The sequence below is a fragment of the Xenopus laevis genome, chromosome 8S (genome assembly GCF_017654675.1).
Source record: "Xenopus laevis strain J_2021 chromosome 8S, Xenopus_laevis_v10.1, whole genome shotgun sequence".
In the NCBI taxonomy this organism is placed as follows: Eukaryota; Metazoa; Chordata; class Amphibia; order Anura; family Pipidae; genus Xenopus; species Xenopus laevis.
Genome location: NC_054386.1, coordinates 21,352,740 through 21,370,745, shown reverse-complemented (window position 1 = coordinate 21,370,745; position 18,006 = coordinate 21,352,740). Strand labels below are relative to the sequence as shown.

The window sequence follows — 18,006 nt, the reverse complement described above, 5'->3', positions numbered from 1 at the left end:
TCTCTCCTGGCACAAACATGGCAGACCATTGCCTGAGATGTGGCCAGTTAAATAGGAACAGTGACTATAAATGGCAGGCAGTCCCATGTAAGACCTGCATATTGTATGTATGTCTGAAACTTTACCTAGGGGCACATTTACTATTGGTCGAATATCGAGGGTTAATTAACCCTCGATATTCGACTGTTGAAGTAAAATCCTTCGACTTCGAACGATCGAAGGAAAAATCGTCCGATTCGAAGGACTTTAATACATCGATCGAACGATTTTCCTTCGATCCCAAATTGGAAGGAAAGCCTATGAGGACCTTCCCCATAGGCTAACATTGGTGCTCGGTATGTTTTAGGTGGTGAAGTAGGTGGTCGACGTTTTTTTTAATGAGACAGTACTTCGACTATTGAATGGTCGAATAGTCGAACGATTTTTAGTTCGTATCGTTCGATTCGTAGTCGTAGTCCAAGGTCGAAGTAGCCAATTTGATGGTCGAATTAGCCAAAAAAATACTTCGAAATTCAAAGTATTTTTTATTCTAATCCTTCACTCAAGTTAATGTGCCCCCTAGTGTTTACAATCTGGCAGTAGACTGGAAATTCATTTGCTACAGAGCCTTGTTAACATGACATTCTCATTTGGCTTCTGCAACAGCACCATTTTGAAAAATTCTTTAAATAAGGTTCATGTATTTTGATTAATTGCCATATTAAAGTCGCTTGATGGCGTATAATGCAGAAACAATCGCTTGGTATATATTTTCTATATGTAGATTACAGAATTTACAGAAATTAAGTCCAATACCAGTAGTACAGCCCATTAGCAGCATATATTGGGGGGGTTACGGATCTCCCATTTTAATGTCAGCGGCTTTGCTATTAGTAGGGATAAGCTGAGCAATCATCAAGCCCATGCCCTTTAGCAGCAAAGGGATAAACATTAAAATCAGGACTGTTTTTAAATAACGTTAGCAGTAGTCTAAAGATCCTTATATCAGTAGAAAGCAATAAATATTTATTAGCAGCTTTCACACCTTTAGCAATGCTGAACAAGTAGTCTGTCCAATAAATTAATATCAAGTCAGTGCTATTCATACTTCCTCAGAGACCTACCATAAAGCAACATTTCTAATTCATATTCTTTATATTACACAATGGTTTATGTAACTCGTTTATTAAAGGAGTAAAGCAATATTTACCAAGTCTGAACTGATCATTGTGTGTGAACTGAAGTGAGGCTTTCACCTTTGTGGGACATAACGTTAAGTGCATGTTTGGTGCTGGGAAATGTTCTGTGTAACCTCAAACAGAGCAAACAAATACATTTTACGGAGAACAATCCCCATTGTGTGTTCTTATGCTTTAATGGTGGGGAGTCAGTAGCACCTGGAAACTAAAATTGCTTTCTTTGCATAGTAAATTACTATTACTATTAAAGGGATTCTGTCATGATTTTTATGATGTCGTTTTTATTTCTAAATTACACTGTTTACACTGCAAATTCAAATTCACTCTACAATATAAAATTTAATTCCTGAACCAGCAAGTGTATTTTCTTTTAGTTGTAATATTGGTGTGTAGGTGCATCTCAGGTCATTTTGCCTGGTTATGTGCTTTCAGAAAGAGCCAGCACTTTAGGATGGAACTGCTTTCTGGCAGGCTGTTGTTTCTCCTACTCAATGTAACTGAAAGTGTCTCAGTGGGACCTGGATTTTACTACTGAGTGCTGTTCTTAGATCTACCAGGCAGCTGTTATCTTGTGTTAGGGAGCTGTTATCTGGTTACCTTCCCATTGTTCTGTTGTTAGCCTGCTGGGGGGGGGGATTATATCACTCCAATTTGCAGTACAGCAGTAAAGAGTGATTGAAGTTTATCAGAGCACAAGTCACATGACTGAAGGCAGCTGAGAAACTGACAATATGTCTAGCCCCATGTCAGATTTCAAAATTAAATATAAAAAAATCTATTTGCTCTTTTGAGAAATGGATTTCAGTGCAGAATTCTGGTGGAGCAGCACTATTAACTGGTGCATTTTACATGTTTTTTCCCATGACAGTATCCCTTTAAAGTAAAATCCCAAAAGGAAGCAACACAAGAGCTATATGTAAATAGCTACAGTATATCTAGTGTGTTAAACTTCACACACAGCCGTACTCATACCAAAGAGTCTGAGGATCAACACTTGGGTCTGGTGATGAAGGGGTACTTTTTAGAGTTCCAGATTTGTTGGGCTCTTCTTCGCAGACTGGTGCAGGAGAGCAGTCAGGTGAGGTGCTTCGAGATTTCTCAGGCCCAGCAGAAGTCAACCGCTGAGGAGCTTCCAGCTCTGGGATACTGGAGATGGGGCGGACTGGTGATACTAAGGCTACCTCTCCAGATCGAGAAAGAACTTTGGATTTTCCTCGGATGGCACCATGGCCAAGTGTATAATGCTGCTGTAGGCTGTTAGCCGATGGAGCAGACTGTGATGTTGGTTCTTCCTTTTGCAGCGCCAAAGACAAGCGCCGTGAATCCAGTGAACGACATCGGGGTTCATCCCCAAGCAGCATCCTTGCAGATTGCAGCTTCTCTTTTAAAGAAGACTGACACCCCAAAGGAGTAGAGGATCGTAACATGTGGCTACCAAAATCCTTTCCCACTGGTGTTTCTACATCAGACATTTCTTGCCTGGCTATTTCAGAACTATTATTTTTGAGGAGGTCTGCTGAAGCCAGATTGAATGCTCTGCTCAGTGAGGTACTTCTGCTGCCCATCGTTCCATGAGGTGACAGCTTCTGTGGCTCTGGGGTCTGGCTGGAAGATGTAGTAGAATAAACATTTGGTTGGTGTTGGAGAGAATATGTTCCATTTAGTGGAGTATCCAAATGCCTGGGATATGGTTTCACATACTGGCCTGGCTTGGATAACCATCCTTCAGTTGTATCACCAGTTATCTTCACAGTGGGACTTACAAAGCTTGTAGGCATCTGGGTAGCATCCCTAAAAGTGAGTGGAGACAAGGGGCTTCGAATAGCAGAAGGGTCTGTGGTCTTCTTAAAAAAGTCACCAAGCATATCATCTCTGTTTGTAACAGTGTCCTGAAAACCAGAAGAAGTTTAATAAACAACTTGAAATAGGAAAACAACGTGCCGCATGATGTTGCATTGTATTAAAGGGGTGGTTCACCTTTAAGTTAACTTTAAGTATGTTATAGAATGGCTAATTCTAAGCAACTTTTCAATTGGACTTTATTATAGTTTTTGAATTATTTGCCTTTTTCTTCTGACTCTTTCCAGCTTTAAAATGGGGGTCACTGACCCCATCTAAAAACAAATGCTCTGTAAGGCTACAAATGTATTGTTATTGCTACTTTTTATTACTCGTCTATTCAGTCTCTCTCCTATTCATATCTCAGTCTCTTGAAATGAATGCCTGGTTGCTAAGATAATTCTGTACCCTACCTAGATTTTTTTCAAATTGCAAACTAGAAATTTGCTGAATAAAAAGCTAAATAACCCAAAACCCATAAATTATAAAAAATTAAAACCATATGCAAATTGTCTCAGAATATCACTCTCTACATCATACTGAAAGTAAATTTAAAGGTGAATAACCCCTTTACTAAACAAAATAATTCTATATGTTAAATGTTTACATCTACAAAAACAGTTGTCTTTTTTCACTTCTTATTGAGTCTTATTGAGTCTAAGAATTAGTGAGAATATATTGTAGCCCTGTAACCAAACCAGATCTCCTTTCACAAGTCTCCTGTAGGTGATCCACTTGCTTTCTAAGCTGTGATCTCCCTCAAATGGCCAATATCTGTTGCTTCATTTTCAAACACAACAGAAACCAGCAGTGTTTTGTGCATATGAAATCAATGAAAACTGTGCAGCAAATTTATTTACAGGCCCAGTGTAACCATGAAAATATTACTTATTCATAGTAACTCCCTTGTATTTTTCTTGCATTCTTGAATGGTATGTACATATGCTTGCTAGGTGCTGCTAACTGATAGAAGGGGACGGCAAGGAGTATATTTTACTTGAAACCCTAAAAATTAATATGGCTAAAAATTCCATGTTTTTTATACTGATCTTATTGCCCCAGTCTAAAGTTTCAGCTTGTCAATAGCAGCAATGATCCAGGACTTCAAACTTGTCACAGGGGGTCACCATCTTGGAAAGTGTCTGTGACACTCACATGTTCAGTGGGCTCTGAGCAGCTGTTGAGAAGCTAAGCTTAGGGGGCGTCACTAATAATGAATCAGAAAATGAGGTTGGACTGTAATATATGCTGATGCTTCAAGGCTGATTATTAAGTTCTGATACTAATTGCACTGGTTTCCGTGCTGCCATGTAGTAATTATCTGTATTAATTACTAATCAGCCTTATATTGTGCCATTTTTATTCCATGTGTACTGTATATTGTGAGTGGGTCCCTAAGCTCAGTAAGTGACAGCAGCACAGAGCATGTGCAGTGAATCAGCAGAAAAGAAGATGGGGAGCTACTGGGGCATCTTTGGAGACACAGATCTTTACTGCTAAAGGGCTGCGGTTGCCTTGGGCTGGTACATAATATACAACATTTCTAGCTACTTCTTTAGTTAAATGTTCCTTGTCCTTTAAACAGGGCTTCAGCATATCTATAGCAACTACCTCTTATATGAGGGAATGGGGACTGGAGAGGAAAAAAGTTCAGACCCGTGGCATGTACAAGACTCCCCTACATGGCCACATTATGTTCACGGTACAAATACAATGGTTTACCAGTCACTTTTTTTCTTTAAATACATGGTGGAAATTGTCACAAATTAGTTGAACCAGATCTGAACCCTTCTCTTGCCTCATCTCTTATGAAACAAACCTTTTCTATTTAAAGTGGTTTTCTTGTGTATATCTTTGACAACAATCCTCCGCATGTTCAAAAGTTCAAAATGTTCAAAAGTTCCAAAGCAGCCGATTTATATAATTCATAATGAATAGAAAGAAATGCAGATCTTGTACAATATGTTGTTTTTGACCTGTTCTTTGAGAGTACTTTCCTTGAGAGCATGTCCCTAAGAAAGTACTTTTTAAAATATTACTCACGATATGGAAAACTTTTTAGACAGTTGGGACATTTTGAGAGGAAATTACCATGCACTCCCCATCCTTTTCACTTTTAAATGAACTTTTGTATGATGCAGAGGGTGATATTCTGAGACAATATGCAATTGGTTTTCATTTTTTATTATTTGTGGTTTTTGAGTTATTTCGATTTTCATTCAGCAGCTCTGCAGTTACAATTTCAGCAAACTGGTTGCTAGGGTCCAAATTACACTAGCAACCATTCACTGATTTTAACAAGAGACTGGAATATGAATAGGAGAGGACCTGAATAGAAGGATCAGTAATAAAAAAGTAACAATAACAATACATGTGCAGCCTTACAGAGAATTTGTTTGTATATGGGGTCAGTGACCCCCATTTGAAAGCTGGAAAGAATCAGAAGACAAAGGCAAATCATTAAAAAACTAGAAAAAATAAATAATAAAGACCAATTGAAAAGTTGCTCAGACTTGGCCATTCTATAACATACTTAGGGGGCCGATTCACTAAGGGACGAATATCGAGGGTTAATTAACCCTCGATATTCGACTAGGAATTAAAATCCTTCGTCTTTGAATATCGAAGTCGAAGGATTTAGCGCAGATAGTTCGATCGAACAATCGAAGGATAATTCCTTCGATCGAACGATGAAATCCTTCGAATCGAACTTTTCGAAGGATTTTAATCCAACGATTGAAGGAATATCCTTCGATCAAAAAAAGTTAGCCAAGCCTATGGGGACCTTCCCTATAGGCTAACATTGACTTCGGTCGCTTTTAGATGGCGAACTAGGGGGTCGAAGTCTTTTTTAAAGAGACAGTACTTCGACTATCGAATGGTCAAATAGTCGAACGATTTTTATTTCGAATAGTTCGATTCGAAGTCGTAGTCGAAGGTCGAAGTAGCCCATTCGATGGTCGAAGTAGCCCAAATTCGAAGTTTTTTACTATCGAATCCTTCACTCGAAGTTAGTGAATCGGCCCCTTAAAGTTAACTGGAAGGTGAACCACCCCTTTAATGACCTTGTTTAGAATAAGTCAGAAGTGTGAAAAGATCTAGAGTTTCATGTACAATAAAACAGGCTACTTGGAAAAACATGAAGATTTAAGTAAGGGGGAGAAAGGAATATACATGGCCATGACTTCCCTGTACAGTGGATGATGTAACATTACAGGGCTGAAGCTATTAAAGCCCATATGCTCAAGCTGACTCAATGGGGTTAGACTGCACTAAAGGTAATAGAGAGAAATATATGCTTGAATACCCTGGGGATATACAGCGAAGCTGCTCTACTACTGGCCCTGTCTGCTCTCTTCCTCCATTCGCAGTTCTCAATCGATGGCAAGCTCTTTGGGGCAGCTGTTTTGGAAGGATTGTTGAGATGCAGAGTGGGAGAGGGGGACTAGGAGGAAGAGTGCAGGGTCTCAGCCTCTAACAGAAACTGATGTAGAGTGATGAGCTCAGAATCATTTAAAGGAAAACTTTACACCCTAAAAGAATACTTATATTTATATTTATATCATATTAAGTCACATATTAAAGAACTGGTATATATATTTAAGTAAATATTGCCCTTTTACATCTCTTGCCTTTTGTGATGGTCTATGTGCTGCCTCAGAGATCACCTGACCAGAAATACTAAAATACTAACAGTAACAGGAGGAGGTGTGGAAGCAAAAGACAGAACTCTGTCTGTTAATTGGCTCATGTGATCTTACATGTATGGTTTGTTTGTGTGCACTGTGAATCCTACGATCCCAGGGGGCTGCCCTTATTTTTTAAAATGGCAATTTTCTATTTAGGATTTTGCACATACTACTTTAAAAGTTTATTGTTATGAAAATGGTTTATTTACATGAAGCAGGGTTTTACATGTGACCTGTTTTGTGCAATATCTTTTTTATAGAGACCTACATGGAAAGAAAGCAGCAGGGAAAGCAAGAGAAAAAATAAACACAGATGGGAAGCATGTGAAGTTCAGATATAGAGAGTAAAACAGGACTAAAAAGGATTCATAGGCCAGATACATGGAATATGCACACTGCTTTTTTATTCACTTTTAAACGCCATTTTATGTAGTTACCAACAGCCTTGGTAAAACTTGGACACAACCTTCTTTATATGTGACCATAGCCCTCCGGTAGTGTTACAATTCCTATACAAAAAGGCTGCATGGGAAGTGGCTAAACATCTAAGAATTATAATCCTATACAAAAAGGCTGCAGGGGAAGTAAACATCACAGGAAAAAAAACTGAATTGCTGGGAATCATTTATCAGGTGGATTTAGGGTTGCCATCTGGTTTTGACCCAAACAGTTTGGTTTTTGTAAGGCCTGTTCTGAACTTTTTGTTCGGGTTTTCAGCCTTATGAAACCCGAACAATAATCTGGCCAATACATGAAAAGCATTTAAATACTAAGATACTCACCTAAACATGGCTTAGTTACTATCAAGTGCAGTTCATTTCTTATTATTACAGATACAAAAAAAAAAAGCAAATCAATTAAAAACAAGAATGTTTTTTTTAAATTAGCATTGCTGTATTTCAGAGCTTTCTGGATAATTGATTTCTGTATAATAGATCTCATACCTGTAATTAAAGGATTGGGTTTAATCATCAAGCAGAATATACGGTAGCTAGAAATAGGGTTGCCACCTGTGTGGTTTTGAACTGGGCATCAACACTTTAAGGGATTTTAATTATCAAAGTCCGAATTTATCTCAATATTTTCTGCTACAAACTCCGTTCAAATCCGCTAGGGTTTTTTACGCTTATTTATTACTACATTTTCCCGAAAACTGGCTTTGCGGGATCAGATTTTTACGATTTTTTTTGGAAAACCCCCGAAAACTTCAGGGTATTGCACAAAACATCAAAAAATCATTGGGACTCCTCCCATTGACTTATATTCAACCTCGACAGGTCTGAGATGCCGGATTTTGTGATTCAGACTTTTCCATCCTCGGGTATTAATTAATCCCCAAAAATCGTGATTTTTTAAAAATCGGATTTTATAAAAAAAAAACACAAATTTTTCATGATTTTTTCATTTGGAGTTTAGTAAATAACCCCTTCAAACATTGAGAATACTGGATAGAAATCCAGCCAGTTGCATCTAAGTGATGCAATAACCTTGCCCTGATGTCATAACTCCACCAACATCATTGTGCCCTCCTCTGATGTCATCATGCCTGTTCCTACATCACTGCCCTACCCCCAATGTTATTTAAATTTCCCTATAAACTGTGTAGAATGATACCATGAAACAAACTCGAAAACAAAGCCAATACAATCCCTTGTACTAAGCCCAAATGAGCCATAAAAATTATCCTGTTTAATGGGGCCCTTCACAGATCCCATCTCTGTTTTGCACTTACACTGGGTGGTGACTGTGTGATACTCTCTTCTAGAAACTCTTCCAAAGTCACCATTTCACTGGCTGGGGACCCAGCACGTGGCCTGGTTTGGGTACAGCTAGAACTTTTTCTTTCTGGGCTGTTTCTGTTGACTGGAGACTCTTTGTTTTTAGTAGCTCCCGGCATAACAGCATTCGGACGGCACAAGTTACTCTCTCTAGGTAAAGTTGACATATCTTTGGTGGGAATCTTATCTTCACTGCTCAAACTCTCCGGCCTGCCTGGGGGATATATAAATAGCAAAAATCAATATTTCTGTAACCACGTACTCATGTGTGTGTTCATTTGTGTGTGTGTGTGTGTGTTTTCAACATTCTGTAAAACAAAACAAGGCAAAGTGTAATTACTCTAAGTGAACACAAGATGTCACTATACTTTTGAAGATCGTCATAGTAAACAATTCAGCATTTCGTAAATCTTTCTTGATTGAAAACAGTAGGTTTTAGATATGGTAACATAGGCTAGATTTCAATATACTGTACATTGAAAAAAAACTCACCAAGACAAATTAAATTTTAAAATCGCAAAGCCGTTATTAAGAAACGATTTACCGAACTCCACTTCCGCTCCTCCTCCTCAGAAAAGGGGACAGGGCGACGATTCATTGTCCGGCGCTCAATTTCTCCTCCCTGGCTATCTCCTATAAGGAAGGCAGGGAGGAGAAATGGAGCGCTGCATGATGGATCGCGATCGCCTTTTCTGAAGAGGAGCACAAGCTGAGTTTCGGTAAAATATTTCTTAATAAAGACTTTGCGATTTGTCTTGGTGCTTTTTTTTCAATGTGTACTAACTAATTTTTTTCAAAAAAAATTAGATGATACTGGTCCTTTAAATATTCTGGAGTCTGATGATACAGCTATTATTGAGAAGTTTATGTATAGTTCTGTTGAAGACTCGTATCCACACACCCATTGATTGATGGTATGACAATTCTGTCCATTAACACAGTAAAGATTGTGTACTTTTTGTTTTTTCTACGCTTGATACTGGTAGAGAAGATTTTATTTTAATTTTCTCTATGATTTTTGTTTACAGTTGACCTCTTAATGCTTTATTCTCATTGGATTGCTAAATAATAATCCTTGACTTTTATTACGTAAACTGACAGATTTTAATGTGTCACTGTTTTTTTTGGTTCTAATCTATTTTAAAATAGCAATAAACATAATTGGAAAAGATTTTTCTGACATTTTCAACATCTTTACTACCTTACTTTGCCTAAGAAATGTTTCAGTAATGGATATTTTAAGGACGGCGATTAAGACAATGATCCCCAACCAGTGGCTCGTGAGCAACATGTTTCTCACCAACCCCTTTAACCCCAATTGGCCTTAAAGCAGGCGCTTCTTTTGGAATTCCTGTCTTGGGAGCAAGTACTGCCAAATAGAGCCTCCTATAGGCTGCCAATCCACATACAGGCTACTGAATAGCCAATCACAGCCCTTATTTGGTAGGGATGTAGCGAACGTCGGAAAAAAAGTTCGCGAACATATTCGCGAACTTGCGCAAAAATGCGAGCGGTTCGCGAACGGTTCGCGAACCCCATAGACTTCAATGGGAAGGCGAACTTTAACATCTAGAAAAGACATTTCTGGCCAGAAAAATGATTTTAAAGTTGTTTAAAGGGTGCAACGACCTGGACAGTGGCATGCCAGAGGGGGATCAAGGGCAAAAATGTATCTGAAAAATCTGCCTGTGTGTGCTTGGAAGAGATAGTGTAGGGGGAGAGCTGTTAGTGATTTCAGGGACAGATGATAGTAAGCTTGCTGGCTAGTAATCTGCTTGATACTGCTCTGTATTGGAGGGACAGAAGTCTGCAGGGATTTGAGGGACATTTTAGCTTAGGTAGCTTTGCTGGCTAGTAATCTACTGTTCTCTTTAAACAACTGCCATACGTTGACCTTGTAGGCATTGTTTGCCCAGTTTTTTTGGACGCAGCCACTGAAGCACAGTTGCCAGAAAAAATATGCCATATAAATGCTGAAAATAGTAATTTTTCGCCATACGTTGACCTTGTAGACATTGTTTGCCCAGTTTTTTTGGACGCAGCCACTGAAGCACAGTTGCCAGAAAAATTATGCCATATAAATGCTGAAAATATAAATTTTTTTGGTTGCAGCCACTGAAGCACAGAGGCCAGAAAAATTATGCCATATAAATGCAGAAAATATGCATTTTTTTGGTCGCAGCCACTGAAGCACAGTTGCCAGAAAAATTATGCCATATAAATGCTGAAAATATAAATTTTTTTGGTTGCAGCCACTGAAGCACAGAGGCCAGAAAAATTATGCCATATAAATGCAGAAAATATGCATTTTTTTGGTCGCAGCCACTGAAGCACAGTTGCCAGAAAAAATATGCCATATAAATGCTGAAAATAGTCATTTTTTGCCATATACGTTGAGTCAACGTATGGCAAAAAATTACTATTTTCAGCATTTATATGGCATATTTTTTCTGGCCTCTGTGCTTCAGTGGCTGCGGCCAAAAAAACTGGGCAAACAATGCCTACAAGGTCAACGTCGTTGACCTTGTAGGCATTGTTTGCCCAGTTTTTTTGGCCGCAGCCACTGAAGCACAGAGGCCAGAAAAAATATGCCATATAAATGCTGAAAATAGTAATTTTTTTGGTCGCAGCCACTGAAGCACAGTTGCCAGAAAAATTATGCCATATAAATGCTGAAAATATAAATTTTTTTGGTTGCAGCCACTGAAGCACAGAGGCCAGAAAAATTATGCCATATAAATGCTGAAAATATAAATTTTTTTGGTTGCAGCCACTGAAGCACAGAGGCCAGAAAAATTATGCCATATAAATGCAGAAAATATGCATTTTTTTGGTCGCAGCCACTGAAGCACAGTTGCCAGAAAAATTATGCCATATAAATGCAGAAAATATGCATTTTTTTGGACGCAGCCACTGAAGCACAGTTGCCAGAAAAAATATGCCATATAAATGCTGAAAATAGTCATTTTTTGCCATACGTTGACCTTGTAGACATTGTTTGCCCAGTTTTTTTGGTTGCAGCCACTGAAGCACAGAGGCCAGAAAAAATTAAACCAGTAGGGTTTGCACCCTAGTTTGTAACGGTGGCGGAGGGAGGAGGAGGACGCTAAAGGACAGCTGTGTGTGGAGTCATGAGGCTTGAAGAGAAGGACAGCTGCATAGAAGTCAGAACAAGTCTTCCGGCGTGCAGTAACCCTCCGAGATCCACCCCTCATTCATTTTAATAAAGGTCAGGTAATCGACACTTTTGTGACCTAGGCGAGTTCTCTTCTCAGTTACAATCCCTCCTGCTGCACTGAAGGTCCTTTCTGAGAGCACACTTGAGGCTGGGCAAGACAAGAGGTTCATGGCAAATTGTGACAGCTCTGGCCACAGATCAAGCCTGCGCACCCAGTAGTCCAGGGGTTCATCGCTCCTCAGAGTGTCGATATCTGCAGTTAATGCCAGGTAGTCCGCTACCTGCCGGTCGAGGCGTTCTTTGAGGGTGGATCCAGAAGGGTTGTGGCGCTGCCTTGGACAGAAAAACATTTGCATGTCTGACGTTACAGACTGGCCAAAGGGCTTTGTCCTTGCAGGTGTGCTCGTGGCAGGATTACTGGCACCTCTGCCCCTGGAATGTTGATGAGTTCCTGAAGTGACATCACCCTTAAAAGCATTGTACAACATGTTTTGCAGGCTGGTTTGTAAATGCCGCATCTTTTCGGACTTGTGGTATGTTGGTAACATTTCTGACACTTTATGCTTGTACCGAGGGTCTAGTAGCGTTGCGACCCAGTACAGGTCCTTCTCCTTAAGCCTCTTGATACGGGGGTCCTTCAACAGGCATGACAGCATGAAAGACCCCATTCTCACAAGGTTGGATGCAGAGCTATCCATCTCCGCTTCCTCATTATCAAGGACTGCATCATCCACGGTCTCCTCCCCCCAGCCACGTACAAGACCAGGGGTCCCCAAAAGGTCACCACTAGCCCCCTGGGAAGCCTGCTCCTGTTGGTCCTCCTCCTCCTCCTCCACAAAGCCACCTTCCTCCTCTGACTCCACTTCTGGCACCTCTCCCTGCGTTGCAGCAGGTGCCTGGGTTCGTTCTGGTGATTCCGACCAGAAATCGTGCGCTTCCAGCTCCTCGTCACGCTGGTCTACAGCCTCATCTGTCACTCGTCGCACGGCACGCTCCAGGAAGAAAGCGAAGGGTATTAGGTCGCTGATGGTGCCTTCGGTGCGACTGACCATATTTGTCACCTCTTCAAAAGGTCGCATGAGCCTGCAGGCATCGCGCATAAGCACCCAGTAACGGGGGAAAAAAATCCCCAGCTGTGCAGATCCAGTCCTACCACCCAGTTCAAAAAGGTACTCGTTGACGGCCCTTTGTTGTTGCAGCAGACGTTCCAACATAAGGAGCGTTGAATTCCAGCGAGTCTGGCTGTCAGAAATCAAACGCCTGACTGGCATGTTGTAGCGCTGCTGAATGTCAGCAAGGCGTGCCATGGCTGTGTAGGAACGTCTGAAATGGGCCGACACCTTTCTGGACTGGGTGAGAACGTCCTGGAATCCTGGGTACTTGGAGACAAAACGTTGGACTATTAAATTTAACACATGTGCCATGCAGGGCACATGTGTTAAATTGCCTAGTCTCAACGCTGCCAACAGATTGCTTCCATTGTCACACACCACTTTTCCGATCTGCAGTTGGTGTGGGTCAGCCACCGATCGGCCTGTGACTGCAGAGATGACAGGAGTACAGATCCGGTATGGTTTTTGCTTTCCAGGCACGTCATCCCCAAGACAGCGTGACAACGGCGTACCTGGCACGTCGAATAGCCTAGGGGGAGCTGGGGGTGCACAGGTGTGGAGGAGGAGGAGGAGGACCCAGCAGCAGAGTAAGAAGAAGAAGAAGACGAGGTAGAGAGCGATGGAGGAGTAGAGGTGGTGGCAGAACCGCGTGCAATCCGTGGCGGTGACACCAACTCCACTGTTGTTGTTGAGCTACCCATTCCCTGCTTCCCAGCCATTACCAAGTTCACCCAGTGGGCAGTGTAGGTGACATACCTGCCCTGACCATGCTTGGAGGACCATGCGTCAGTAGTCATATGGACCTTTGGCCCAACACTAAGTGACAGAGATGCGGTAACTTGGCTCTGCACATGTTGGTACAGGTGTGGTATTCCCTTTTTAGAAAAAAATTGCGGCTGGGTACCTTCCACTGCGGTGTCCCAATTGCTACAAATTTGCGGAAGGCCTCAGAGTCCACCAGCTGGTATGGTAAAAGCTGGCGGGCTAAGAGTGCAGACAAGCCAGCTGTCAGACGCCGGGCAAGGGGGTGACAGTCAGACATTGGCTTCTTACGCTCAAACATGGCCTTCACAGAAACTTGGCTGGTGGCAGATGACTGGGAATGGGAACAGGTGGTCAAGGTGGAAGGCGGAGTGGAGGGTGGTTCAGACGGGTCAAGGAGAGCAGAGGTAGAGCAGTAAGATGCTGGACCAGAAGGAGTGTGGCTTTTAGTTTGCCTGTTGCCTTTGAGGTGTTGCTCCCAAAGTGCTTTGTGCTTGCCGCTCATGTGCCTTCGCATAGAAGTTGTACCTATGTGGCTGTTGGGCTTACCAAGGCTCAGTTTCTGACTGCACTCATTGCAAATTACAATGCTTTTGTCAGAGGCACACACATTAAAAAAATCCCACACTGCTGACTTTTTGGAAGTGTGCGATCTGGCGGTAACAGTAGAAGTTGGCGGAGTTGGCGGTATTGGCGGCAATGGCGGGTGCGTTGGCCGGCTGAACACAGGTGCCGATACATGTTGTTGCCCTGCTGATCCCTGCGGGCTGTCCTCCCTGCTTCTTCTAAGTCTTATTCTCCTACTGCCTCTCTGACTCTCCGTCTCTCCATCTGAACTACCCTCCTCTTGCTCTCTTCTACTAGGCACCCACAAAACATCAATCTCCTCATCATCATTCTCCTCAGATGCATCAATTTCTTCTGACACATCACAGAAGGAAGCAGCAGCGGGGACCTCCTCCTCATCACTCATTATGTCCATCTCTATCGTGTTCTCTGCCAGAATTAAATCTGGTGTAAGGTCCTCATCTCCTTCATCTTCTTCTGGCAATAATGGTTGCGCATTACTCAGTTCAAGAAACTCATTGGAAAATAACTCCTCTGACCCCAGTGAAGAAGGGGCACCGGTGGTGGAGGAAGTGTTACGTGGGGTGGCCATAGCAGTGGAGGATGAGGAGGATGTTGTGGTAAAGTTAGAAACGGTAGAGGATGGGGTGTGCTGTGTAAGCCAGTCAACTACCTCTTCAGCATTTTGGGAGTTCAGGGTCATTGGCTTTTTAAAACTGGGAAATTTGCTAGGGCCACAGGATTGCATAGCAGCACGGCCCCTAGCACGGCCTCTGCGTGGCGGCCTGCCTTTGCCTGGCATTATTTTTAAAAAAACAACAACAACAACAAAAACTCAGTTGGTTTTTCTGGAAACGATAATACACACAGCTAGATGGCGGGTTGAAGAAAACACTGTGCAAATAATGCCTACAAAGTCAACGTATACACTACTACAGCGGTGGATACGGATTACGTAAAATATATGAATGCTGCTTGAAAAAAAGTAACTCAAGTGGTTTTTCTAGAGACGATAATATTATCAATATTTAGACAAAATGTGAACAAGGTCACACAGCTCGATGGCGGGTTGAAGAAAACAGTGTGCAAATAATGCCTACAAGGTCAACGTATACACTACTACAGCGGTGGATACGGATTACGTAAAATATATGAATGCTGCTTGAAAAAAAGTAACTCAAGTGGTTTTTCTAGAGACGATAATATTATCAATATTTAGACAAAATGTGAACAAGCTCACACAGCTCGATGGCGGGTTGAAGAAAACAGTGTGCAAATAATGCCTACAAGGTCAACGTATACACTACTACAGCGGTGGATACGGATTACGTAAAATATATGAATGCTGCTTGAAAAAAAGTAACTCAAGTGGTTTTTCTAGAGACGATAATATTATCAATATTTAGACAAAATGTGAACAAGCTCACACAGCTCGATGGCGGGTTGAAGAAAACAGTGTGCAAATAATGCCTACAAGGTCAACGTATACACTACTACAGCGGTGGATACGGATTACGTAAAATATATGAATGCTGCTTGAAAAAAAGTAACTCAAGTGGTTTTTCTAGAGACGATAATATTATCAATATTTAGACAAAATGTGAACAAGCTCACACAGCTCGATGGCGGGTTGAAGAAAACAGTGTGCAAATAATGCCTACAAGGTCAACGTATACACTACTACAGCGGTGGATACGGATTACGTAAAATATATGAATGCTGCTTGAAAAAAAGTAACTCAAGTGGTTTTTCTAGAGACGATAATATTATCAATATTTAGACAAAATGTGAACAAGCTCACACAGCTCGATGGCGGGTTGAAGAAAACACTGTGCAAATAATGCCTACAAGGTCAACGTATACACTACTACAGCGGTGGATACGGATTACGTAAAATATATGAATGCTGCTTGAAAAAAAGTAACTCAAGTGGTTTTTCTAGAGACGATAATATTATCAATATTTAGACAAAATGTGAACAAGCTCACACAGCTCGATGGCGGGTTGAAGAAAACAGTGTGCAAATAATGCCTACAAGGTCAACGTATACACTACTACAGCGGTGGATACGGATTACGTAAAATATATGAATGCTGCTTGAAAAAAAGTAACTCAAGTGGTTTTTCTAGAGACGATAATATTATCAATATTTAGACAAAATGTGAACAAGCTCACACAGCTCGATGGCGGGTTGAAGAAAACAGTGTGCAAATAATGCCTACAAGGTCAACGTATACACTACTACAGCGGTGGATACGGATTACGTAAAATATATGAATGCTGCTTGAAAAAAAGTAACTCAAGTGGTTTTTCTAGAGACGATAATATTATCAATATTTAGACAAAATGTGAACAAGCTCACACAGCTCGATGGCGGGTTGAAGAAAACACTGTGCAAATAATGCCTACAAGGCCAACGTATACACTACTACAGCGGTGGATACGGATTACGTAAAATATATGAATGCTGCTTGAAAAAAGTGACTCCGGTGTTTTTTCTGGAGACGGTAATATTATGGATATTTAGACAGAATGGGAACAAGGTCACACAGCTCGATGGCGGGTTGAAGAAAACAGTGTGCAAATAATGCCTACAAGGCCAACGTATACACTACTACAGCGGTGGATACGGATTACGTAAAATATATGAATGCTGCTTGAAAAAAGTGACTCCGGTGTTTTTTCTGGAGACGGTAATATTATGGATATTTAGACAGAATGGGAACAAGGTCACACAGCTCGATGGCGGGTTGAAGAAAACAGTGTGCAAATAATGCCTACAAGGCCAACGTATACACTACTACAGCGGTGGATACGGATTACGTAAAATATATGAATGCTGCTTGAAAAAAGTGACTCCGGTGTTTTTTCTGGAGACGGTAATATTATGGATATTTAGACAGAATGGGAACAAGGTCACACAGCTCGATGGCGGGTTGAAGAAAACAGTGTGCAAATAATGCCTACAAGGCCAACGTATACACTACTACAGCGGTGGATACGGATTACGTAAAATATATTATGGCTGCTTGAAAAAAGTGACTCCGGTGTTTTTTCTGGAGACGGTAATATTATGGATATTTAGACAGAATGTGAACAAGGTCACACAGCTCGATGGCGGGTTGAAGAAAACAGTGTGCAAATAATGCCTACAGGGCAAATAATGCCTAAAAGGTCAACTTATACACTACTACAGCGGTAGTAAAATAAAAAAAGTAAAATAAAAAAAAAATGAATATTAAAAAAAAAAATTAAAGTTGGTGCTGCTGAACTACTAGGAGCAGCAGATTAGCACACCAGTCCCACTCCCCAACACTGCTAGACTAATAGCACTGGGCTCTTATAGTAGTAGTAGTAGTAGTAGTAGTAAAACAACAAAAAAATAAATAAAAGCAGTCCTTACAAGGACTACTGTTATTGCAGCAGTCAGCAGATGAGATCAGAAGCAGGACAGCTGCCCACTGCAGCTACATACAGAGCACTGCAGTAGAAGGTAGATTACTAGCCAGCAAAGCTACCTAAGCTTAAATGTCCCTCAAACCCCTGCAGACTTCTGTCCCTCCAATAACAGAGCAGTATCAAAACGATTACTAGCCAGCAAACTTTCAACTGTCCCTGAAATCACTAACAGGCAGCAGCTCTCTCCCTACACTATCTCTTCAGCACACACAGGCAGAGTGAAAAAACGCTGCAGGGCTTCGGTTTTTATAGGGAAGGGGAGTGGTCCAGGGGAGAGCTTCCTGATTGGCTGCCATGTACCTGCTGGTCTGGGGTGAGAGGGCAAAAAAAAGCGCCAACAATGGCGAACCCAAAATGGCGAACGTCGCGCGACGTTCGCGAACTTCCGGCGAGCGCGAACACCCGATGTTCGCGCGAACAAGTTCGCCGGCGAACAGTTCGCGA

The 18,006-nt window shown here is 41.4% G+C and overlaps 1 protein-coding gene across 2 annotated transcripts in view; it reads right to left on the bottom strand.

The window, feature by feature from the left end:
• Window positions 1-1,990: 1,990 nt before the first annotated feature.
• The window catches only part of LOC108699825 (protein Daple-like), an 88,214-nt gene continuing 72,198 nt past the window's right edge, over window positions 1,991-18,006 (bottom strand). For both annotated transcript variants that reach the window (XM_018232427.2, XM_041574815.1), the window contains exons 29-30: window positions 8,439-8,698; window positions 1,991-3,067 (exon numbers count right to left, since the gene is read on the bottom strand). In XM_018232427.2, the coding sequence (XP_018087916.1) occupies window positions 2,129-3,067; window positions 8,439-8,698 (1,199 nt within the window). In that variant the 3' untranslated portion in view covers window positions 1,991-2,128. The remainder of the gene's footprint in view (window positions 3,068-8,438; window positions 8,699-18,006) is intronic.